Below are 27,318 nucleotides of genomic sequence, written 5' to 3'. Positions count from 1 at the left end.
TTAGGGGAAAGAGTATAGCAGTTAAATGCCTAGACTCTGAAACCAAATTGCCTGGGTCCAAATTTGGACTCTGTCATTAGTTGTGTGGCTTTGGTCCTATTACTTAACTCTTCTGTTCCCAGTTTGCTAACTGTAAAATGGAGATAATAATAGAATATATCTCATAAGGTTGTGGTGAAGATTTGATGAATTATTATTATAGCACTTAGTGCCCAGCACACAGTAAGCACCATGAAAGTGTTTGCTACAGTTGTTTTTGGTTTTTGTTTTGGCTGTGTTGGGTCTTGGTTGCTGCGCGCGGGCTTTCTCTAGTTGCTGCGAGCAGGGGCTACTCTTCCTTGCGGTGTATGGGCTTCTCATTGCGGTGGCTTCTCTTGTTGAGGAGCATGGTCTCTAGGCACGTGGGCTTCAGTAGTTCTGGCTCGGGGGTTCTAGAGCGTAGGCTCAGTAGTTGTGGCGCACGGGCTTAGTTGCTACGTGGCATGTGGGATCTTTCCGGACTAGGGCTGGAACCCGTGTCCCCTGAATTGGCAGGCGGGTTCTTAACCACTGCGCCACCAGGGAAGTTCCACTACAGTTACTGTTGACTCCTCTTTCAATATTCTATTTTTTTAAATATTTATTTATTTATTTGTTTAGCTGCGCCGGTTCTTAGTTGCAGCATAAGGGATCTTTTAGTTGAGGCATGCGAACTCTTAGTTGTGGCATGCATGTGGGATCTAGTTCCCTGACCAGGGATCAGACCTGGGCCCCCTGCATTGGGAGTGTGGAGTCTTAGCCACTGGACCACCAGGGAGGTCCTCAATATTCTATTAAGAAATTAGTAGATAAGTAGTGCTGCTGCAGAAGATGAATAAATTCTGTGTGAAGATTTCAAGTTTGTTGGCTGAAAACCATTGCTGCTATTTCTGTGGCAAATAAGCTCACAGAACAAACTATAATATCAGAACAGTAAAAAAAAAAAAAAAAAGTTAAATTCATGAATTAGTTTGAAAAGCAAAAACAAATAAAGCAGAAGTAAAAATGTTGGAGGAAAGTGAATAGCTTAAATTTTCCTAGATACTAAATAATAATGAAATATCATATCTTGTTCCTGCTCAAAATCGTTTATCTACCAGATACAGTCCAAAATAGTTTATCTGCCATCCGGCTCTAAAACTTTTTGAGACATAGTCCTCTAATCATTGGAAACACCTACTTTATTAGATTCTAGGACCCCTGCTTACTTAAACTCTAACTGTCCTCAGGGCACACACAAGAATATCCTTTCCAATACTTTCTTTCTAATCAGGACAGCAAAAGTGATTGGCTCAGCCTTATTTAGATCCTGCCTTACTCAATAAGGTTTAAGGCACTTTTCATGTACTCTAAAAATAAGACGCTTTCCATGTCTTTAATTATATTTTAATATTAGACATAATTTGAACCAAAAAGAACATGAGACCAAGTATTACCTTTTTTTATGTATAAATTTATTTATTTATTTTTGGCTGCGTTGTGTCTTCATTGCTGCGTGCGGGCTTTCTCTAGTTGCGTCCAGCGGGGGCTACTCTTCGTTGCGGTGCGCGGGCTTCTCATTGTGGTGTCTTCTCTTGTTGTGGAGCACGGGCTCTAGGCACATGGGCTTCAGTAGTTGTGGCTCACGGGCTATAGAGCGCAGGCTCAGTAGTTGTGCATGGGCTTAGTTGGTCTGCGGCATGTGGGATCTTCCCAGACCAGGGCTCGAACCCGTGTCCCCTGCATTGGCAGGCAGATTCTTAACCACTGCACCACCGGGGAAGCCCCGGGGAAGCCCCGGGGAAGCCCCCAAGTATTACCTGTTAATAGGACCCTGCGTAGGTGAACTAATAAAAACAGCCTATAATGTACTCTTTTCTATTGTTGATGGGAACGGAAAATGGTACGTCTTGGGAGAATTGGGCAATGTTATGGACGGGAGGTTTGTGTTTCTTCGACATTTAAATACTGAAACCCTAGCCCCCGCCCCCCCACCGCTGCCGTGTTGGTATTAGGTGAGATCTTTGGGAGGTAATCATGATTAGATGAGGTCATGAAGATGGAGCCCTCATTAATGGGATTAGTGTCCTTATAAAAGTCATGAGAGAGCTTACTCCCCCTCTCTACTCTCTTTCATGTGAGGATATGAGAAGTTGTCAGGTTGCAACCCTGAAAAAGCTCTCACCAGAACCTGACCATGCTGGCACCCTGGTCTTGGACTTCCATCCTCCAGAACTGTGAGAAATAAATTTCTGCTCAGTCTGTGGTATTTAGCCTATGGCAGCCTGAACTAAAACAGGCATGATCTAGGAAAATTGCATATCACCTACACTTTAGCCCAGAAATTCCACTTCTAAAAATCTGTGCTCAAAACACAAAATGACAAACGCACAAGGCTATTCATTGTGGCATTATTTGTAAATGCGAAAGTCTAAAAACAACCCAAATGTCCATCAGCACAAGACTAGATAAAAGTCCTATGGTATATCTACACAGCAAGGTACTATGTAATTGTAAAAAAGATTAAGAATTATCTTAATATATTAACATGACATAATCTCCAGAATATTTTAAGTGGAAAAAAGTGTTTTTATAGTATGCTATTTTTTTGGTAAGGAAATGGGGAAGGATTTTTTCAAAATGAAATAATGGAACAAGCATCTAATAAAAATGATTACCTATAAAGTAATAAAAATGAACAGAGTGAAAGAGATGGAAATGCAGACAAAACTTCCGTGAATGCATCTTCTCGTATAGTTTCAACTTTGTAGTCAAGTAAATATTCCATATAATTTTAAAATAAAATTAGATTAGAAAGTATAGTTCTAAAAATTAAAACCTCAATTAAAATAGCCTCACTGTACATGAGTCAATTATGCTTTAACCAAATAAAAATATTACTTCATTTGACACTAAAACCAGTGTTTTTATTTTTGATCCTTCTGAAATATATTCTAAGGACAAAAAATGTCACAAAGGACTCAACTACATTCATTGGTCTTATTATTTATATCAGTATTGTTATTTTGAAAACATTATAAGTATGTTGTAAAACAAATTAAATAGGTAATTAAATTATGTTAATGTTGATAGAAACCAAGATTTTCAAGCTAAGAAAAAAAACATTAAAATACAAGAATTTAAGTAAAATAAAGTAAAATTTAAAAGGAGGCATTTCCTGACTCTGCCTATTGAATAGCCTATAAGCAAGGACAACTCAGTAGCAGAAAACACAAGCAAAACATTGGGACCTCTAAATACCATTTAGAGATTCTAGATCTGAGGAAGAAAATGAAAAGGAAAAGCCAAAACACAACAATGCTTGAATTTGATACCTGAACTGTGGTTAATAAGAGAATGAATATCCTTATTCTTAGGACATATGTGCTTAAAGTATTAAGGGATAAAAAGACAATGTATGCATCCTACTTTCAGATGGCTTGAAAAAGATGAAAGGATGATAAAACAAGCGTGGCAAAATGTCAAAAACTGGTGTACCTTGAAAAAGGTATATAGTAATTTTTTGTATTACTCTTACAACTTCTCTGTAAGTTTGTCTTTATTTTAAATTATGTGAAAATAATTCTTTAAAAGAAAGGAGGCTTTCAATGGAACTTAATCTTATACACAGGCTTAAGATGTGTTGATTGAAACACATATATTCAAACAAAGATCTTTAAAAAAATCATGAGCTCATGATACTTGATCACCTTTGGAGTTTTTTAGGGCACTAATTCATTAAAGATTGAGAAAGGAATGAATCGCACAATTTCCCCAGCCTTTCCTTAATAGACCTTATCTCAAGTTACCCAAATAAGTGATGAGGAAATGCTTTCCTTTATAGAATTCCAGCTAATAAAAGCAGAAGGAATGGCAGAGTTAGAAAACTACTATTTTACAACTCAATATGATAATGGATCCAGCAGTAGTCACTAATAGCCGCTAAAACCATCTGGTGAGAGTTTGATGGGGAAATTGATAATGAAGGCATCAGGTTGACAACTGAACTCAAACTATGATTAATGTTAGCATCACTAAAAGTGGGATAACCAGACATAATATGCCTCAGATGCAATACAATAGGAGGTATATGCAGCATCAACTATGTTTGCAAAAAAAAAAAAAAAAAACCTGAATCTAATGAAGACTCTGCAGCCATCAGTTTTAGTTTATAGAACATTTGCAGAATAGGACAGTAAGTCAAACACACAAAAAGCAATCTGCCAGATCTAGAATGTGGGACAATCTACTAGACGAACAATCACATATACTAACAAGTAAATGGCATGAAAAGGGGGAGGAGGGCAGTGACTGGTAGAGATTAAAATTGACTTAGGGATGTAACAGTCAAATGCAATGTATAAACCTTATTTAGATCCTGACTCAACCAACTAACAGAAAAAAATTTTGAGACAATAAGGGAAATTTGAATACAGACTATACTAAATAATACAAAAGTATTCAATTTTTAAGTGTGATTATATCGGTGTAGCTTACAGAATGAAAATTTTGTGTCCTTATCACTTACAGATGCAGCCTCAATTATTTACAGTCATATTATATTGCATGTTTGGGATTCTCTCTAAAATATTTCAGCCAAAAAAAAAAAAAAAGGGTGGATAAGGAAAAGTAGGATTAACAAAATGTGCTTAATTGTTGAAGCTGGGTGATGGGTACATGCAGATTCCATTTCTATTAAAAAGAGGGGAAAAAAAAGCCTGGAAGACATATCAAAACCCATGCGTACTGTTTTAATACTACCTTGACACAGAACTCAATTTTACTCCTAGCCTTAAGAGTTTGGACTCCTGGAACAGCTTTTTGTATCCCATTATGAGTCTATTGCTGATTCCTACAATCCACTCATCACAGTCTTCCAAACTGAGTTGAAACTTCTACTTCCATTACTGCACTGGCCCCAAACAAGAGAAGCATCTAGTAATTTTAGAAAGAACATGAGAGGCACCAGTAGAGCTCTGCTAGAGTAGCATTATCTCTTCAATTCTCCCTCCCTGAAAAAACAAACAAACAAAAAAAACCCCAGAAAGCAACCGAGGTGTCTTTTTCATTCCTCAAGCAGATTGTAAGATAAGGCTTGTTACTCCTCTATACCTTCCATCATGTCTTTAACATATTAAGCTCTTAACTGTCTGCTGACAGATTTTCTGGGTAATGTAAGAGCTATCTGTGCATGTCTTAGAATTAAAAAGCAGAACTTCAAAAGCATCAAGAAATCTAAATCCAATATTTTAATACGTACTCTCAAAACATGTATTAACATACGTCATCTATAATACTTTAAATACTTCAGCATATATGTTAAGTTTCTACTTCAACTGCAGGAGTTGCCCTCACTAAGAACGCAGCTGAGGGATGGTTAGCTGGCATGCTAACCAGGAAACCCATTCTCCCGGCAGCTACAAATACATCTCTTATCCATAATTTGATCGGTATCCGATGTTTTGCTAATTAGTATACTAAATGTCAGGGGTATTTATTAGGGAATAGTGGCTTGTAGCCTAACGTGATACCAAAAAGTTGCTCTTACTGGTGAAATTAAAGTTTCAAGATATGTGGACGGTCTACAAATACATTTCCAACCCTTGTATGGACAGGTTATCAGAATCCTTTCAGGCCTGTAGTTCACAACTTCCTTAAAGATAGTACCTAGGTTTACAGCTCTTCCTTTAGGAGGCCTATTGGTTACCTGATGCTGGCCATAAAAATAACAGAAACCTCTAGAATGCTGCCATGTCTGCCTCAAGTAAACCCCTCTTATAAGGCTGGTTCAAGAATCTAAAAAGATAAAAAGCTGGGACTGCAATGAACTTATCAACTGAACTCTTTTGTGCTTGCTTTGTTAATGAATGTTTCTTTAATAAGTGTCTAAATGTGCAGCAGTATTTAGCCTAAGACATGTTTTCATTATAACCTGGTAATCAGGATGTAAAGGAGTGGCTATCCCACATCGAACTCAACTTCTGTGGCCACTATCTACCTAAAAGAACCTAAGAGTTAAGCATGACAAAGTTAGCTTGGGTCAATTCACAACAATGGACACACACAAAGTCTTGTTTTTCAAGTTTATTTTTAATATTTCACATTAAATGAAATTTAACCATACTCAGTACAGAGCATTACCACAATAGTACACACAAAGAACTTTAAAAATAAAAGACAAAAGAATACAACCTTCAACAAGTTAAATGCCACTTTACTATGTAAACAAAAATAAAACCCTGATGCTAAAAAGATACATATTCAGAGGTAAAATACATATACAAAAACACTTAAACATTAACATAATCCACAACTAGATCACATTCTTTGCAAGAGAGTACAGATATTAGTACTCTACATCTACAAAATTTCAAAATCCTGTTAAAATCAAAACCATCTCTGGTTTATGATACAGCACAATTCATAAGGCAAAAATATAGGCATTATCATCCAGTTCTTTAATTTCATTTGTTTTTAAGGCAAACTTGGAACTTTTTGCTTAGGATTTTAAAATAAATGGGACTGAACACATGATAACTTGACAAAATTAACCATAAATTATCTCTAGTTAAATATGTATAAAATAAAAAGATATGGATAGCAATTTTTCTCTCCGCAGAGATGTAAACTGGATTTTTGACTCCATATTCACACCATTAAGAAAACCTTTAAACCTGTAATATTTAAAACTTATTGTATTCCTCACTCTTCAAATGTGAATCAATACTGAATCAATATACTGTAAGTGAAAATCTAATAAACATCCAGTCACAGAATAATTGTATCTAATTAAATCATGTCTAACTAAAGTGCTGTCTTACAAAGGAAAAAAAAAGGTTAAGAAGTAGAACTGGATGTTAACTTGATGTGTGACATCTTTATAAGTTATTAACTTTCAAACTACAGAGGTTATAGAGGTTATCACAAGTTTATTGAACTTTAAGCAGTGTATTTATTGTAGAATCTGATTTTCCTGAAAATGAGCACTTCGGTGACAATACCAGAAATCAAACACCAAAACTGAAAACAAACAGCATTATATTTACATATATTTCCTTCAATGTTAGCCAGAGCCTTGATAACATAATATTTTTTTTAAGTTTCTATAATTCTGTTTTTCTACTAGAAAATATATTATCCAATTTTAGGAAAGTTGGAGTTCTATAAATATCAGCTTTTAAATAATTCTCTTTCATGTCAATAAAACCTAATTGGACACTAGAGGACACAAATGTTTATACATAAATTGGATCTCCAATCACTTCATGATGTCAGAAATAAGGAATTAGATTCACACTTTACCATAATAGTTATTTGGGTACAGGTCTCCCTTACTATATTTTACTCTTTGGGTGAAAAGACTATATCTTATTTATATTTCTAGCCCCCATAGCATCTAGCACAGTATCTCATATAGTAGACCCTCCATATTTGTCAAGTTATCAAAATAATTTCTCAAAACCTAATGCCATTCTCCTATTACTTTGATACCACATCCTAAAATGTAATATTCATTCATGTTTAAAACAGTATTAGCAATAATATAAGGAACTTATATAACTATCCTTTGGGTTACATTAAAAATCACTTGAGTTCTATTACTATATTTAACAAATATTAAATAGCCAAACATTTCTAACAGATTAAGTCTTCATAACATAATTATAGAAGGCAATTATCTTCTAAATGATTAAATTAATTTCTATTTCCCACTGTTACTTTTTTCCAAAATAGTTCTGGGCAATCTTAAATAGCTTTCTCCTCCTTGCCTGAGTATATAAAATTATTTCTAAAATCTTTAACCCTGGGAATTTATAATCAAACATTTCGATCCTTTTTAACACTAGAAATGTGGCTTTAAATTCACAATTTGTCAGCAAAGTATTCATGATGAAACTTCTCACAAGCTGAATGAGAAGGCTCTATTGTAAAGTTATCAGCTGTCAGGTCATAATACTCTGGTTCTTATGCACAATTAAGTAGGTTTAGCAAACCTAAAATAAATATTTCTAAATTTGGGGGTTTTTTTTCTCTTCCTTTCACAGGGTTTCATAATTTGTTCTCTAGTATATTGCTCTTACTACTGCCCAAAATGTTTCACATTTAGTCTTCACTGAGAAGAAATTTAGATTCTTCCAAAACAATGATCAACTTATATCTTTGGTCTAATTTACCAAACGATTATATATTTTATACTAATTTGATAGTGGGGATGATATGTGAGGAAAACATTGTGAAAATAAAATGTATAGTATAGATCTGTTTACAATTAAAATAAATTTCTATAGTCTTTCAAATTCCCTTATCTTCTGGGGAGAGGGGCTTAAAAACAGTGTAATAGGATGTATTTAATAATTGATTAACATTGTTAATGTTATCAAGAATAACAATTCTTTCTGATTGATATAAACAAAAAGAAAATTGAGATGGGGATTTAAAATTAAGTATGTGATGGAATCTATTTTAAATTGCTTTCTTTAAATGAAGTCTAGGCCAATCACAATAGTGCACCTTGTTTCTATTCAACAGATTTATTCAAATCAATTAAAAAGTTATTGCTATATATCATTAAGTTATTCAAACAAGCAACATAGAAAATATTCAGCCTGTCAATTTTATTAGTAGCTCCTGTTGAGTTCTTAATTAGAAAGAGACTAAAAATCACTTGCAAGGTTTTATAATCTGTGCAAATATTCATAAAGCATGAAACTACTTATATGATTAAAGATGAGTTCACACAGTTTTGCAGTATATATTTAAGTCTACAACTGGCAGTTTATGGAAGAACAAGGAAAACTGAAAATTGCCTGGCTATAAATAGTTTTCAAGAAATAACATATATGCTAAAAATGAACCTATGTTTTATAATTACAAATGGCTTCTTAACAATAGTTCTGAACATTATGGCACTTAAGAATGCAATATGAACTTTTTCTTAGGAAACAAATATAGTTTTGTAGAGACTATAAAGAGATAGTGGGCAGTTAAAAAAAAGAAAAGAGAAAGAAAAAATCAAGGGAAGGAAAACAAAATGACTACAGTACCAAAAACACAAGTACCAACATCCTAATAAAATGCAAAGTAATGTATTCAAGATTAAGAGACATTACTAAAACATGCAAAACAAAATGAATTAACCAGTTCTTTTAAATAAGCTGTCACTTGGGTAAAGCAAACAATTTTGCTTTAAAAGATCGTTTCTTTAGTCAAAGTGGAACTGAATTTAGAACCATTACTCAAGTAAACATCAAGTTCCAGTTTTCCTCAATAACTTTAAAATATTCAGTACCTAAGAAATGTACAAAATAATGCTTAACTGCCTAGTGCTTTATATTTAATGCATATATTTCTGTTTTTAAGAAGGGCATGTAACATCTAGCACAAGAAGAAAGAAGATAAAATGTATCTTTCTTTAAATCACTATTCAGGAACCATGAAAAGCATAACAGGCCATTTGAATGTTTTTTGGATGTAAATATTAGTATAAACACTAACATTTTTAATAAGCACAAATGAACCAAGCCGGTAAAAATGAAAAATACTATCAAAACACGTCATGCGTATCTCATATTTAACATCCAAAAGAACATTTTTATAGCCCTGTTACAGATCCTACAGTTAGCACCATTTTTATATCTGAATACTTTGAAAAAGCAAACAAAAGTCTTAAAAAAACTAAAATTATTGTAAGCATATATGAAAAAACTTAATGTGCACTAAGGGTGGTACTAAACATTTATCAAATATTTACATCAACACTGGGAAGCCTGCTGGACTACTAAAAAAAAAATTGAAACTGATATGCTTAACTCTTTCTATCCATGCTTAGCATACCATAGATGGGTAACTAAATTCATCCAGCATTAACCTGCCCATATAAAAAAGGCATACACAGTAAGTATCTGATTGCTTAAAATAGGACCCGAAATCATGATAGTAAATGCATTTATCTTGAAAGCTTATTACATCCCCAGCCCTAAAGCCATTTAGCAGGAAGAATATCCAGGTGACTCAGTATGGCATGTAATTTACAACCCTTAAAAGTACCAGAAAAAAAAAGCAGCCCTTTGTTTAAAATGTGAAGCATATGAATTTATATCCAACAGTATCAGCACTCTGTCTAGTCACTCAGTATACTCCAGCATCTAAGCATCTCTCATCCTGGTAAAAAACGGTGCAGAACAAGGAGGAGGAAGAAAGCTAAATTTTTTTTAAAAAGCAGCAAGGTTTTCTCCACATGTACACTTATGAACATAAAACTATTCTATCCCAGTATTAGGAAAAAAAAGTGCACAATTCAATTGGCAAGATCTTTCCTTTTTTTTTTTTCTTGGATTATTGATTCACTGTATAATCAAGAGCAACCAAAGCTACTTGTCAGTTCAAAGTACCCAACAAAACTTTGAGTCTTCATGCCATTTCAAGTTAAAAAGAAAGCAATGTAGCTTTTGGGCTTCAGAAAACTGGGCATCCTTTCATGCAGCACAAGGTTCATCACTACGCTATTTCCACAAGTCCACACTTGTCAAAGTGCAGTTAATCCAAAATTGCAGCGACAGTATATCATGCCAGCTGAATCCAGCCATGTATCTGAGATAGGGTCATATTTCTGCACGGTATTCAGATAGGAAGACCCTGAGTGACCACCCACTACATAAAGGTAGTTATCAATTACTGCAGCACCAACTCCTAGGAAAGGTGGGTAAAAATAGGGGAAAAAATATGTTAACCATGAAGCAGACTTCGCACTAAATTAAATTTGTATTTAAATGTTTTCTTAAAATACATTTTAACAATCTATTATTAATTATACAAGCAATATAGCAATATGTGCTTACTGGAAAAAAAATCCCTTAGTATAAAAGAGCTGAAGTCTTCCTTCATCTCTCCTCCTCAATCCTACTCTCCCTCTCTCCACCACAGTTAAATATTAAGAATGTAGTATATATCTTTCCATATGCTTTCTTCTCAATTTATATTTTTCAAAAACCATTAATTTTTGTTTTCAAACGTGTTAAAATTTTAAATATATATTGAACTATATAATTTATGCTTTAAAAATTTTACTTTATATATATATAGTTCTAAAAAGAACAAGGCTACCCAAATATTTTACGTTTTCATTGTTTTATGGTTTTCCTTCTCAATGGTACCACAGAAACTAATTCTAGTAAACAAGCCTTTCAATTTCCTTCGTATGTTTATTTTTCAGGAGTTTCTTTAATCATAAATGCAAGGAATACTCCTAAAGCATTTCCACCAGTAACTTAAAATGTTCCTTTTAAAATAATGTGATTTGAGTTTGGGTTTAAGGATAATTTCTTCTTTTCCTCAAAGGTGTATTTGTTTTTCTTTATGAAACCTGAAACCCAACCCTTTCTAGATCAACTATAACTATATCCCTTAAGGAGGAGAGAACATTTTGAAAGTAACATACAGACTGCTGATGTACAATAAAAAACAAAATAGAACAACCCTAGGATCCTGGGTGTGTGTGCACATGTGTGTGTAACACATAAAACAATTAACATTTGTTACATGGACACAAAGAGCTTCTATAAGGTACTTTCTATTACCAGCATTTCTCAAGATGTGTTGTAGAAGTTTAAAAAATAACAATATGCACATTGGCATATTAAAATCACAGTAAAAAAAAATATATAGTTTTGTCTAATCAAGTTGTCAGTCAAGTTTATCACAAAAAAAGTTTTTTCTGGACAAGTAATAATACTCTTACTGTTATATCCCAAGAAACTACTATTTCAAGAACATCACTATAAAAAATATTGTCCTGCATGTTTAGAAATTGGTATGTTATTATTACCTGTTCTGGGTTCTTTCATTGGTCTACACACAGTCCACTGATTTTGATGAGGGTCATATCTTTCAATGCTTGACAAATGTGAAACACCATTATGTCCACCCACCACAAAAATAAAGCCTAGCATGACACCCACACCAAAGTGAATCCTTTTATCTGCCATAGATGCAACCATCTCCCAGGAGTCCTTACTTGGATCATAACGCTCCACACTGCAAATATTCACAAAAGAAAGAATTAATTCACATATCCTTTGTGTCACTCTTCCTACTAAAGCAACTAAAACCCACCAGAGTTTTAAAAGTGCAAACGGACAGATATAAAACAAGAGTAGTTTGTCCCAAATGTTCAGATTTTGCTGATAAAATCACAGGGATAAAAGCTTACCTTGTAGACTGTTGCAATAATAGCCATACCCTACTCTATTATATTGTACAAGCAGCAAGGTGTATTAAAAGCATGGAGCATTTGAAGTCAGAAAATCTGGGTTCAAGTACTAATAATACATACCTAGTCCTACCACTTTGGATTTGTGTATTCCTGGATAAGTCATTTCCTGTAAACATGGGGATAATATAACCTCAAGGATTCATGTAAGAATAAAGTCCAATGAGTATGCATGTGAAAGGACTCTGAAAATCACAAACTGAATATAGACTGTTCCTAAAGATACTAAGGATTTTCCCCTCAGCTACGGAAAAGGGAAGATGAAGAGAAGGAAAGAAGAGGAATTTTTTTCTTATAGGTGAATTCATGTTGACTAACTGTAAAGCAAACACTACATACTTCATAACACAAACTGGCTAATCATAATAATGATTATTGTAATGATTATAATAATCAGAGTAATTTATGAGAATTCACGGATTTAAATAAAGTCTGTATTCCAGAGAATTCTTGGCATTTCCAAGTTGCATTATGGAAATCCAAATCAAATCAGAATTTCCAAATAAGCTTTCCTAGAAAATCCCAGAAGGCCTTTAAGCCTACACTTTCCCTGAAGGGGTGCAAAGGCAAGTTGGTTGAGCTTGTTCTGGTCCTAACCTAACTTCTCAAGAAAGCCTAACGCATTTGAGAGTAAGTTCAGAATAGGGACTAGACCAGACTAGACTAGAAGACTAAACTACAACTATTTCTGAAAGGACACCAGGATAAAAACTGTTAGAGCAAAATCACTAGACAAGAAAAATCCTGTGAAAAACTGTAACAAAAGCTTAAAGTTCAAGAGCATTATCTCAAAATTAAAGTACTTAACCTTTTATCTTAGAAATTTCTGCTAGCAGCTTTTCAAAAAATAGAAATGCATGTCTGGGTCCCAAATACTTTTCCTTCAACTAAAGGAGCAATAAAAAGGGAGAAAAATTTAGCCTACACAGAAATAAAAATTTATAGATGAAATGGTGTTGTCTCATTACTTTCTCAGCCTGTTAACAAACCACCACATACTCTCCTTTATTAAAATGCTCACAATAAATAAAACACATACCACTATTAGAGATAAAATACTATCAGAGAGAAAATCTTTGGAAGATCGACTTTCAACAAAGGTTCAGAATTATGATTAATTTTCCATATAAGCACTTTATGCTTTTGTTTTTCTCATATATATATTTCTCCTTTATTCAGAGAATACTATAAGATACAGAAATCTCACATTTAAATTTCAGCACAGCTCAGATACATAATGATACATGTATGATTACAGAATAAGAATCCAGAATGGCATATTTAAATAAGGCTTAAAGTTTATGATGTGTTATAATATTGTGTAAGCATATAGAAATTACATTTTCCACTTTTTTGTTCTTTTAAACAATGTAGTAACAGATCATCCATCCATACACACACATACAGACACACACATTTATACATACACACACCACCCCAAATCTAAAATTATCTAACTTCATCTTATTTTCAGATTGCTGAATTCTAAAATCTAGTCCATTTATATTGAATGAATGAATGTAAAATTTAATAAAAAGGATTTGATTTTTAGGTTTGTATTATATCTCCTTGTAAAACAGTTACAATTATACTTGTGGAGCAGGTTAAGTTTCCCAAATGTCTATCAATATTACTTTAAAAATTAAAAAGGGAAGTTCATTCATATACACAAATTGTTTAAAATCCAGAAATCATTGTTAATGATACTTTTAAAAATCTACAAGCATATACAACTTGATTAAGTTAAATACCTGTTCATGTGGGCAGGACCATACCCACCAATGGCATATATCATTCCATCCAACACAGCTGCGGCAAAACAACTTCTTGTTGTAGTCATTGGTGCCACAGGTTGCCACTTTCTTACTTTGGGAATATACTTCTCTACAGATTGTAAATAAGATTGTCCATCATAACCACCTAAAGCATAAAGTTCTCCTGCAAGTACCACTACTCCAAGGGTACTTCGGCTCTCATTCATTCTCTCAAGAGAAGTCCAGGTATTTGTATCAGGATTCCAGCATTCGACTGAATTTTCATGTTTTCTGATAGTGATGCCAGGACGCACGTTAGTTTCAATACCACCTATAACATACACTTTTTGGTCTAAAACGCATATTCCAAATTCATAGCGAGGAATGTTCAGGGGTGCCAAACCAATCCAAGAGTCATTCTGAGGAAAGTACATCTCCACACTAAAGAATAAGCAGAAAAAATTAAATTTAAAACATCAAAATGGCCCATAAACAATATCTGGCAAAACTGAAGATACACGTATGCTCTGACACAGCAATTTCATTCCTGTGTATCTACTCTACTGAATGCCTATTGCAGCCAGTTTTGCAAAAGAACACAAATAGAGAAAGGTTTACAGCAGCTCAACACAGTCATCTATCAAAAGGAGAATGGATAAATAAGATGTGGTACACCCACCCCATGACAAAGCAATTCCATTCTTAGATATGCACCCAAGAGAAATGCACACATATGTATATGTACAACAGTGTTCACAGTAGCATTATTTGTAATAGTTGAAAACTGGAAACAATCCAAATTTTTCATCAACCATAAAATGGATAAGTAAATTGTGCATATCATGTAAGAAAATACTATACAGCAATGAAAATGAACAAACTACAACTACATGTAACAGCGATGAATCTTACACATATAATGTTGAGGGAAACAAGCCAAATTCAAAAGAATATATTCAGTATAGTCTCATTTCTATCAAGTTCAAAAACACTTCTAATCTCTAGATTAGAAATGAGGGTGGTGGTTACCTTTGGGGAGGACAGGGAGGGAACTTAAGGATGGTTTCTGGGTGTTGTTCATGTTCTTTTCTTGAAATGGTTTGTAATGTTTGCTTTGTGATAATTCATTGAGCTGTACACTTGGAATTTGTGGACTTTTCCGTATATGTGAAACATTTCAATCAATTTTCAGTCATCATACTCACAGTAGAAAGAAAATGTTGTATTATGTCCATCTACTATAATACCATACGCCAATGAAACTAAATGAATTATTTCCTCATGCAATCTCAATTTCATAAACTTACTGCTCAATGATAAAACACATCTCTGAAGAATATACATGGTACTACTGCATTTACATAAAAATGTGTAAAACCTAACTATATACTGGGGCACATATAATATGTGGCAAAATTATAACAAAAAGCAAGGGAATAATACATTAAAAATTCAGAATACTGGTTACTTCTGGGGGAGAGAAGGAGATGGCATCAAGGAGGGGCACAAGGGAACTTTAAAGCTATTGTTAGCCCAATCTCAACAAATCTAGTTTTAGACCACAATTAAAATGTACACTGAGACTTTTTAAAAGATAAAGAACATACCAATTGACACTGATAAAACATCAACAGTTTCCTCCTATTGGAGGAAAGAAATGCAATCTACCAAATGTTTCGAAATATTTTAGAATATTAAATATTCTAATATTTATTCTAATATTTAGAATATTAAATATTAAAGAAATAAATTAAATACAAAAGTTTTCATAAAGCAATCCCATTTAAGGGAAAAGGAAGGTAACATCCAGCTATATTTTCAATGTATAAAAGTTATTTGTATAACACAACATTGTTAATCAACTATACTCCAATATAAAATAAAAATTAAACAAATAAACAAACAAACAAAAAAAGTTACTTGTAGAATGCTCTAAATCAATGATGGCCATGGGCCAAATTCAGCCCACCAGATACTTTTGTAAATACAGTTTTACTGGAACACAGCCATGCTCATTTGTTTATGTATTACCTATGGCTGCTTTTGCACTATAATGGCAGACTTGGGTAGTTACAACAAAGACCATATGACGATGACAAAATTTAAAATATTTACTATTTGGCTCTTTATAGAAAAAGTCTGACAACTCCTACTCTAAGTTATCAGAAAAGAAAGCACTTTTTACTACTGTTGTTAAAAAAATATTTACGCTGAAGAAAATAAATTGCATGTAAAGTCCATGATTTATATCAATATCCTGTTTTTTATTTTCTTGGTGGTTACTCTGATTAACTGTATTCATTCAAACATATTCTTGTCCCAGTCTGACCTCATCACAAATTCCTAGCTCTCCTCTTTAGCATTTTTTGATATAGCTAGCAATAATAAATCCCCTCTGACCTGGTCTGACTCATATAAAGATGTAAATGATTTGACAAAGGAAAAAAGGGCATAAAATGGAAGAAAAGTTCATGAATAACCAGGATGGATAAAATTTGTGCACTGGGAGGGAGGAGAGGTGTTTAAAATTGAGAGTGTTGTCGAGAATGGACGACAATGTGATTAAAATAATCAGGTAAGTGATTTAAAAAGAAAACAACAAAAAGAAGCAAATAAACAGGAAAATCAAACTATTTTAAAAATATAACAAATTAGCAAATTTTAAGAGTATAAAATCTATTAGCATCAATCCTTTAAAAGCCTATTTACCTATCCAAACAGGCAAACAGTCCAGATTTTCCTCCTACTGCACAAAGTACTTTGGGAGCACAGCGAGGTCGTGTCATCAAGACTGTCTGATGAGAGAGTCTGTGTTCAGGCATAAAGTGGTACTTCAGAGCTTCATTCAAAAGATGTTTACAAGTGCGATCATCACGAATAAGATGATTTGCTTCATATAATCTAGTGAGAAACTTAACACTCAGCAATGGTAATCGTACACTGTTAAGTAGCTGTGCTAAGTATTTCTGGCGTTCTTGGACGTCATACTTGATCCAAGACTCAAGTGCATAAAAAACAGTCTCTTCAGTAGCTACATTCAAACAGTCATTGGAAACAATTTCATCCAAATCAGCATGCGTAAGCTCAAAAAACTCTTCAGTCTGGCAAACTGCTTCAAAATTCTGGCATATGTATTTAGTGGCTGCCAAATAAAGGTCATGACAACCATATGTCTCTGCAAAGCGAGAAATTCCAATACAATTACCAGGATCAAGTTGGCTTTCAAGAAATGCACAACATTCTTTCAGGACAAGTTTTATCTGGAGTAGGTTTGCTGCTGGAAGGAGAGATTCAACTGTGTCTTGTGAAATAAAAACAGTCCCTGTATAGGCATATTCCACAATGGCCTGGAGAGCAGTTTCATCAATGCACTGAAACTCAACCTCACTGTTCTCTTTTTCAGAAAGGTTTCCAGTAAACATAGCTTTGAAATATGGGCTGATGCTGGCAAGTACCACTTTGTGAGCATGGATTTTAACATCACCTACTCGAAGAATGATGTCACAGAGTTCGTGATGTTGACGAAGAAGATTCAAGCCCTGTAGAAGTTGTTCAGAATGTAAGTGGGTTAAGTTAGCAAGCATGTAGGTCGGGGATGTGTGGTCCATCTACAGAAAAACAAAAAGCATGAATAGTTATTTCAAAATAATTTGCAAATGATTACTTTTACAGGTAGCACAAAATAAATAAGATTTGTTGTTTATCTGCATGTTTGTTGTTTTTTAAATACTAAATACTAGACAGAGGCTTTTAGAGTTAGAAGGGAAGTTAACAATCATTCAACTCCTTTATTATAGATATTAAGTACACTCCGTGCTTCTGGAAGATGAACAAGATTAAAAATAAAAGAGAAGGAAAGAGACTAGAAAGAAAAGAAGAAGAAAAAGTGAGAGGCAATAAGGACTGGGGTAGGTTGAATAATTGCTCCCCCAAAAGACATCCGCATCCTAATCCCTGGAAACTTTGAATGGTACTTTTACAGCCAAAAAAAAAAAAAAGACTGTGCAGATATGATTAAGGATTTTGAAATGGGGAGATTATCCTGGGTTATCCAGTTGGGCCCTAAGTGCAATCACATGTACCTTATAAGAAGGCAGAAGGAGATTTGACACAGACAGAAGAAGAGAAGGTAATCTGACCACAGAGGCAGAGATTGGATTGATGCAGCCACAAACCAATTAACATTGGCAGCCACTAGAAGCTGGAAGAGGCAAGGAACACAGTCTTCCCTAGAACCTCCAGAGGGCACAGAGCCCTGCCAACACCTTAATTTCAGCCCAGTGATAATAATTTCAGACTTTTGGCCTCCATAACTGTGAGAGAATAAAGTTCTGTTATTTTAAGCAACTGAGTTTGTGGTAATTTGTTATAGCAGCCATAAGAAATCAACACATGGATACTTCAGAATGGCTCACAGCAGTTACTTAGAATAGATGAAAGGAATATAAGACATCTACACAATATGAACTGTTTCTTTCCTGTCTCATTCACACCTCAAACACAAGTAATGGGGATAATTTAAAAAAGCAGAAAATTTGGTTCCTATTTTAAAAGTATTATCAAATAAACTTAAAAATTCTGAACATTATTAAATAATATAAATGTTGGTAGGACTGGGAGAGTATAGCACTTCATTCCTGTGCATTTTTAGGTGCAAATATCCAAATATTAAAACTTTTATCTTCATTAAGAACATCATCATTTCACACTTGTTTCATTTGAATTTTATGTCCATTAACAAATTTTGTTAACATGACCACATTATAGCTGATATCACCAGCCTCCACTTCTGATCTCTCCAACTAATCCTGCACACATCTAACAGAATAATTCTCAATCAGGGTACAGACAAGTCTCAAGAAACTTGTTGGTCTTCCAGTAGGCACTTTATTCCAGAACAGAATATTGGTAAGAAAACAGCAACCAGAAGGCACATGTTTAGATCAGGGTCTGTTCTTTTTACTTACTATAGTGTTGACCTCTTAAACTTGTTTAACTTCTTTTAGCCTCAGTTTAATGGAAAAAGTTAACATCTAGACTGAAAAGAGAAAAATGAACAACAGGAAAGCAAGTAGATATAGCAAATAAGTGACAGGATTAAGAAAGTAGTCCTAGCTACTTTACATCATTAACTTTACCTTATCTTCATTTTCCTTATCTGTAAAGTGAGATCATAATAATACCTGAACTATATATATCTCACAAGGTTTCTGAGGATCAAATTAGATAATGCACAGGAACATATAATAAACTGTAAGAGTTATGAGTACAGGGTACTATGGTGAGGCAACAGAAATGTAACAGTATCAGCGAAGAATAGGGACCTTGGAAATATAATGAGTTTTAGTTCTAACTGGGTCACATACTATTATATGGAATTGGTACATTTCTTAATGTAAGTATTAATTTTTTCATCCATAAAATAAGAATACCTCCCACCTATCTCAGAAGGTTACATGAAAATTGTTCTGTAAAGTTTAAAGTTCCACACAACTCGAAGTGCTATGAATACAGCACTTAAGTCTCATTCTCTTCTCATGATCCCCACTTTCACTATTTCCCATTCTTTCCATAACGACCTTTCATTCCAATAAAGCTCATGTAATTACCACAGCTCTATATAAATATTTTCTCACATTTGCCAGATTTTTGCCTATAAACTCTCCTCTCCCATGTTCTTTTCATCCAATTCAAATTTGCAAAAGTCTGGTTCAAAATTAACTTCAACTGAAAGTCTATAAACATTTAAGTACTCACTTCCTTTACATGCAATTAATTTAATTATAAGTGCTGTTTTGTGAAACATACCCCTCTCAACTCTCATTTGTCTGATTCAACAAGGAGATGTTATTCAGGATGAAAAGTGAACAACAAACAGGAAAGGTGAATGATACAGAAAATAAGAGAAGGAAATGAAAAATGACACCTAGCTAATACAATGAGATGAGAAAGGGAAATACAAGGCACACTGACTGGAAAGGAAGAAACAAAACTCTTTGTTGGCAGATGACATGACTGTCTATGTAGAAAATCCAGAACAATTAAAAAAAAACAAACAAACCCAAGACAGTGGAATAGGCAATTTTAGAAAGTTTGCAAGATACAAGGTTAATATACAAAAGTCAATCAATTTTCTATAAACCAGCAACGAACAAGTGGTATTTGAAATTTAAAACATATAACCATTTACATTAACACCTAAAAACTGAAATACTTAGATATAAATCTAACAAAATTAGGTACGAGATCTATATGAGGAAAACTATAAAATTCTAATAAAAGAAATCAAAGAACTAGCTAAATAAATGGAGCGATATTCCATGTTCATGGATAAGATGACTCAACATTATCAAGATGTCAGTTCTTCCTGATTGCACTACAGATTCAATGCAATCCCAATCAAAATCCCAGCAAGTTATTTTGTGGATGTTGCAAACTGATTCTAAAGTTTTTATGGGGAGGCAAAAGACCCAGAATAGCCAACTCAATATTGAAAAAGAAGAATAAAGTTGAACAACTGACACTACCCAAATTCAAGCATTATTATAAAGCTGTAGTAACCAAGACAGTGTGGCACTGGTGAAAGCACAGACAAATAGACCAATGGAACAGAACAGAGAGTCTAGGAACAGACCCACATAAATACAGTCAACTGATCTTTAACAAAGCAGGAAAGGTAATACGATGGAGAAAAGATAGTCTTTTCAATAAATGGTGCTGGAATGTAAAGTAAAAAATGAATTTAGACACAGACCTTACTTATATCCTTCACAAAAATTAACTCAAAATGGATCACAGACCTAAATGTAAAATGCAAAACCATAAAACACTTAGAAGATAACACAGGAGTAAATTCTAGATGACCTTGGGTATGGCAATGGTTTTTTTTTTAGATAAGACACCAAAGGCACAATCCACACAAGAAAGAATGATAAGTTGGATGTCTCTATAAAACAAATACAATGTATATACCATATGAAATATATGAGATATACAAATGTATAAAATGTATATTAAGAAAAAAATTGTATTTCCTAGCTCTGTCTACTAAAAAGGGCTAGAAATGACAACCAACCCAGTAGCAAAGAGCACTCCTAGCACCAGATGTCCCTAAATAACGTTTCCCTCCAAGGGAACAGAACTCTTTGGAAAATATGGCTGATTCCAGACCTGAGGCAGAAAATGTCACCATAAATTTGGAATCTTTACATACTAGGTAGCAATAAAGCTATCAATGATGACTAAGGTCATAAAAAACTTAGGAGCCAAACTGAATAGGCTCTCATTAGTCAAAGAGATGGGACAAACTGATCATCAATTACAGTAACTGCAATTGATTAAAACACAGCAGACATGCTTAAATCCGTGCGTTCATAATGATAATAAAATTATGATAATTTAAAAAAAGTGCTCACCACTGGAGGATGCTAATGAATCAACTCATTATTTGAAACCTAGCAAATAAAGGGAAAGAATCAAGCATTTATCATGCCTTTCTTATAATAACTGTACCACTGGGTTACCAAATAGATGAGGGTAAGTTTTTCTTTATAAAAGTACTCCAGTTATTAAAGAAGGAATGATAGAGTATCACCATTTTACAATCTTAATGAATTAATAGAGGTAGACATTGATTATGAAGGGCTGCTAATGTCACAAAAACAGAGACAACCAGACATCAGGGTCTTCTGATGGAAGATCATAATACCACCTATAAATATTTTTGCATACTCCCACTCACCACACACACCCCCCCCAAAATCAAACATGTAGTCAACAGACTAGATCCAACTATTAATTTACAAGAAATAAAGAAAACAGAAAAAGCATGTTAAACTATAACAGAAGGATGCAATCAGCAAAAACATCCTGACTGTGAGAAATTTTATGGAATAAATAACGTAGACGGCTTCAACAAATAAACGGAAAGAAATAGGATGAGAATGAACCTACAGATTACTATAAACTTAAAAGACATTATCAACCAAATACAACCTGTGATTCATTCAGGTGCGTGCACACATATATAATACACATACACACAACATTTAGGAGACAACTGGGAATTTTGTACACTGACTGTATTATTGATTATATTAACTAATCACTGTTATTCTTTGTTGTTGAACAGTGATACCATAGTTTTGTTTTTAAGAGTTTTTATCTTTTACAAATACATACTGAAATATCAGTAGATAAAATGATGTCAGGGATTGGCTTCAAATTAATATAGGATGAGGGATTGGATAGAAATGGATATGACGTCATGAGTTGATACCTGCTGAAGCCGGGTGACAGGTACATAAGGGTTCATTACATTATTCTACATTTGCATGTTTATGAGATTTTGTACAGGAAAAAAGAAATAAAGAAAAAAATATATGGCACTAAACTTCACATAAGACTTACAGATGAAGAACCTGAAGTTCAGAGAGTTTAGATGAATTAACAAGATCACACAATTAGTTAAGACGTTACTGGGACTATAATGTTTTCTTAACCTTAGAACAATGTTCTTTACATATTACATTAAAAAAAATTACAATGCTGATCAGTGTTGACCTGCTCAAAATATTTACTGAACCAATTTATAATTGTTGCTACTCCTGATAAGACTAAATTATTCTATAAAGAGCATCTAGAATATCTTTGATTGCCATAATGTACCAGCTACTGTTCTAAGCTTTTTACATGTATTAACTCCGTTCATCCTCAGAGTAACACCATGAGATAGGCACTGTTATTATTATTATTCCCATATAACAGATGAAGGAATCTGAGGCACAGAGAAATTAAGCCCAAGGCAAGATTTAAACCTTTGCACTCTGTCTCCAGAGTTCTTAAATACTATGTTATAGTGCCTCACTTATAAACTCATAATTTCTTAATCTTATTCAAGTTTTAACTCAGACAAGAAACTAAAAAGGTACAGAACAGAAACCCAAAAAGCACAGATCATATACATATATATAAAATACACACACACACACACACACACACACACACACACACACACACTATGTAGATCAGATACAAGAATACATCAGACCTTTAAAATGAAATAAAGAGAGGTCCATGGAACAATCATTCCCTTCTGTTATTTATATAATAGTAGGATTGTTTCTTCTTCCCCCACATCCCTGCCATACTTTTTTGTTTTAAATTTTGGTATCATAAAACAAATACTTAGGAGTACTCTAAATCCAGGTAACTGGATTGATTAGTCAAAGTTGAATAAATGGTATCCATTTGAAAAGTTTTAAAAAGGTAATAGCATTGTACTTCACTTCTAATCACATTCTTATTACATAAATATCCACAATATAAAGATAACATTAGATAAATTTAAAATAAAATCAAACATTCCATAGTCTACAGCAGCTTCACAATTTTAGATTCTGAAACCAAGCTATTAAAGGTCAAGTTGTGAGTTATTACACTTAATTGACACCTAAGCTACAAAACAGTGGCGCTGAAATCAGCTGGGAGGCAATTATCTGCTACAAAGAGAGCAAATAAATGGTCGAGAAATAAGAATTGTTTAAATTTCTTTCCCACAGTTCAATTTTCCTCACAGAAGAATTCAACTAATGATGGCATAATAATTTTGACAGTGAGCCTATGGAACAAGTTGGCATATTTTCCTTTTCTCTGAGATTGACTTTCATTATATCTAGAGAAACAAAAGTAAAATTAGAAGCCTGTTATAATACGAGTCATTATATCATAGATTCCAAAATAACACAGAAGAAAGCAAGTCCCCAAAGCCATTACTACATCCAGTAAAAGCTCTAAGTTACATAATTAACCCATCTACTGAAAAACTGGTTACAAAAAATGTGAAATCCTGTTAACAGATTAGTGCTTAAAATGCAACAAATTTTTTTTTGTTTGTTTAAAAGTAGCGTTTTGACTCAGAAATGCACAATGGATTTGGAGCACAAACCTAAGTAAATGAAATATAACACTGATACACATCAAGAAAACCTGTTTAATCCTACATGTATAAAAATAAGCTCATAATTTCTTAACCTTATTAAAGGTGTGACTCAAACAAGAAACCAAAAGGGTTCAGAACATAAACCCAAAGAGGAAGATTAAAATACATATAAACAAATAATACATAATAATAGATGTGAATGATTAATGATGGAAAAATCTAATTTTATCCTATAGTTTCAACACTCTCCCCCATCAAAAGTTTTCCAGAGCTCTAAGCAAGTAGCTAAATTGACTAATTTGAGTAATTACTTTCTGATGCAAACACCCACAAAATGTGCCACAGTACAAATGTAGATGATGTAACCTCAAAAAATTGTTGTGAGGATTCAATGAGTTAATATTCATTAAGTACCCAGCAAAGTGTATGGCACACAGCAAACACTCAAATAATAGTGTAATTATAATTACTTTTTAATGTTAATAGCACCCTTCATTTCCATAGCAATTCTTCACAATAACTTCTTAAACTATACAAAATTCTTAACAGTTTACAGAATTCAAACTGGTTTCCAATATTCCTGGACATCTGTAAAATTTGAGTAAGAACAAGGAAAAAACTATAGTGGTTCATCCAACCAATTAATATTTTATTCTGACTGTGGAAATAAAGGATGCTTTTAGGGCAATTGTGTTTACCTTAACTTCAGCTCAAAAAATTAAGGTATGTATCAGAAACATTCCTTAATTTAACTAACTAATCCATTAATTTAAGTAAACTTTCTTGAACTTACTGAAATTATCTTGAAATTATTAACTTATTTTATCTGAATTTGCTATTTTCAATGTATTCTTAATTACTCCCTTTCAACTTTCAGAGGTGTACTATTAATTCACCTAATAGTGTATTCCACTGTTCTGGAATTTGATTTAAAAATTTTTATCCTACCTCTCTATATGGTTAAATACAAAAGACTTCCCTAGTCAGTACATAATTCCTAGAATTCAAGAATAAGATTTTTAAAAAATCTGCTTCGTAATAGAAATAAACAGAATATACATTAATTGGATGAGATTTATTTTCCACAAAATAACTCTAAAAGATAATTAGTAAGGTATGGGATGCTGATAAGGTCCCATTTCCTGGTCCCATCCACCATGAAGACTAATGCATCTTCCAAGTCTTCATCAAGGAAATTAAAGGTAACAGATATAAACTAGACTGCAATCTATAACATAGTGATCTACAGGGCCCTGAGAAAAGGGGTCAAAATGAAAACTCATCGTGCTTTGTTCCAAGGAAAAGGATATAACTAGTTGATTTAAGTATCCAAGCCCCTTGAAAAAGTATTCTTTATAGAGAGAAGGGGTAATTCTTAAGCTTCTACCATAATTTTGATGATGATATATAATTCAGGACTTTCCAAGTTCACTTTCTTTGTTCCATGATTACCACACAACTTGCCAAGTTCTTGCATACAGGAAAGAGTGCACTGGATTTTCAACCTGAAAATTCTGATTACTGGAAAGGGTTATCTTCTATTGCAACATAAACTGGCATTCTAATGTGTACATTCTGATGTGTACATCATTCTTTTAGTTAAGTCTGAATTGAGTTCCTGAAGTCTGAGCATACATGAGTAAAAGTATAAATTTGAACTTCTTACGTTGGAAATATGAGAACTAGACATTCTTTCTCATTGACAACTTCTAAAATCATCTCTTGGTTTTCACTCCCCTGCCCTTACCCTGACCCTAAAATTAAAAAAAAAAAAATTATTTTTTTAGTCAAACCAAATTTAGGCAGATTCATTTAAACACCAAAATGACTAATTAAAATCAAAGTAACAACCTAGAACTTAAACCAAAACAGAAGGATGCATGTTTACACAAGCCCCATTTACATTTACTCTACTCCCAAAAGAAAGGGGAAAAAGAAAAAAGAAAAGAAACCTATAATAATCAAATTGTGCTTTAAGACAACACCCAGAAGTTATTTTTGAACTTCCATTATCCAGCAAAAATTATTTACAAAGTGGTTTGGTATGCTAAGACTTAAAAAAGTATTTGAGACATCTCGTGTGGTACAGAACAGGGTAGGAACACTTGCATTTTAAGTGCATAAATTGTAGACTTCAAATGATAACAGACTTTTCTCACCGGGTCATTCAAAAGCAACTGTATTATTCCTTCCCAAAAATATTTTCTTCCACACTCCAAAGAACTCAGCCTCACACCAGGCACTTCAGCTCTTCAATTGTTTCCGCTTAAGTTTAATTACAAGAAAGAAAAAATGCTCACCAAATTCACAGTTCGCCTAAAACAAAGAAACGTCTATTATCAGCTCTAAATCTACAGGGCAGAATTCTCTTAGGACCGTGATGCCAAGAACTTCAACAGCAACTGAAATTCTCTGCAATCTCGGTTTCCAGGATACTGAAAGGCTGCAGAGACGCGGGAGGATCCTGCAGGGAGGCTGGGGCTGCGGAGGGAGCGGGAGAGGGGAAGGGGTGAGTCCCACAGAGGAACTGCATTAGACTTTGAGAACCTATAAGGGAAAGAAGGTTAGCTACAAGGAAAAACAGATTTATCTCCAGATCAAGTACGTTTTCAAAGAGAACTTAAAGTGATAAGGATAAGGAAAAATGACAGAAAACCATTGACAGAAAACCAGTAACCCTCCAAAACCGGAGGGTAAGCGAAGTAGGAAAAGGGGGTTGGGGGTAAGGGCGAGGAGAGTAAAGGCCTAAAACACCAAGATTTGAAAAAAAGTACGCGAGCTCTGAGCTTGGCCTTGGGCCGGATCTCCCGTCCCGGTAAGCGGACGGCAGGCGGAAAGGATCGCACTTAGGGCTGTAGATAGCAACGCGTTTACAACGATTGAGCCCTGCACAAGAAGATGTCGCCTCTCTCCCTGCTTGCTCCCGTTCATTTCTTTACATCTTACTCCAGCACCAGCGGCACTCCAGCAGAACTCTGCCAAAGCCTGCGCCGCAGAAGGACAGCAAAAGGAAAATACCTGACTCCCAGGAATCACGCCCGCAGCAGCAAGAGGAGGAGCCGTGGACAACGCGAACGCGGGCAAGATCCTCTTTTGCCTTTAGTCAAATCCCAACTCTTACGGGTGGGGCGGGGAACTTCCGCCCTGAGCGAGGAGAGCGTCACTTCCCCTTAATGCCTTCTCTCTTTCTAGCCTTCTCCGCTCCAGATACGTTCATTACGTTCGCAACGTTTTCACTTCCTTTTCCAGGAGCCTTCTGCCTAGTCCGAACTTCCGATGTGGACTACATGACCCGGCATTCATGACGGCAGATTGATTTCCGGGTCAAGAGGTCCGCGCTGGGTACATCACCATGGAAG

At 34.2% G+C, this 27,318-nt stretch overlaps 1 protein-coding gene across 4 annotated transcripts; it reads right to left on the bottom strand.

Annotated features, from left to right (window-relative positions):
• Positions 1–6,068: 6,068 nt before the first annotated feature.
• KLHL28 (kelch like family member 28) lies at positions 6,069–27,190 on the bottom strand. 4 transcript variants are annotated; one of them, XM_082383827.1, is made up of 6 exons: positions 26,978–27,190; positions 18,987–19,057; positions 16,729–17,627; positions 14,017–14,460; positions 11,822–12,030; positions 6,069–10,686 (listed from the first exon to the last, which is right to left on the bottom strand). In XM_082383827.1, exons 3-6 carry the CDS (start codon positions 17,625–17,627, stop codon positions 10,523–10,525), a joined length of 1,716 nt encoding a protein of 571 aa, XP_082239953.1. In that variant the 5' UTR covers positions 18,987–19,057; positions 26,978–27,190; the 3' UTR covers positions 6,069–10,522. The 4 variants fall into 4 exon arrangements, with proteins under 4 accessions (XP_082239953.1, XP_082239951.1, XP_082239950.1 ...); XM_082383825.1 differs by lacking the exon at positions 18,987–19,057 and adding an exon at positions 26,260–26,440 and having other exon boundaries at positions 26,978–27,124; XM_082383824.1 differs by lacking the exon at positions 18,987–19,057 and having other exon boundaries at positions 26,978–27,129.
• Positions 27,191–27,318: the final 128 nt, after the last annotated feature.

Source organism: Balaenoptera borealis (genome assembly GCF_965194805.1).
Source record: "Balaenoptera borealis genome assembly, chromosome: 3".
Classification (NCBI taxonomy): domain Eukaryota; kingdom Metazoa; phylum Chordata; class Mammalia; order Artiodactyla; family Balaenopteridae; genus Balaenoptera; species Balaenoptera borealis.
Note: the sequence above shows the minus strand (reverse complement) of the source record. Positions and strands in the feature narration are given on the sequence as shown.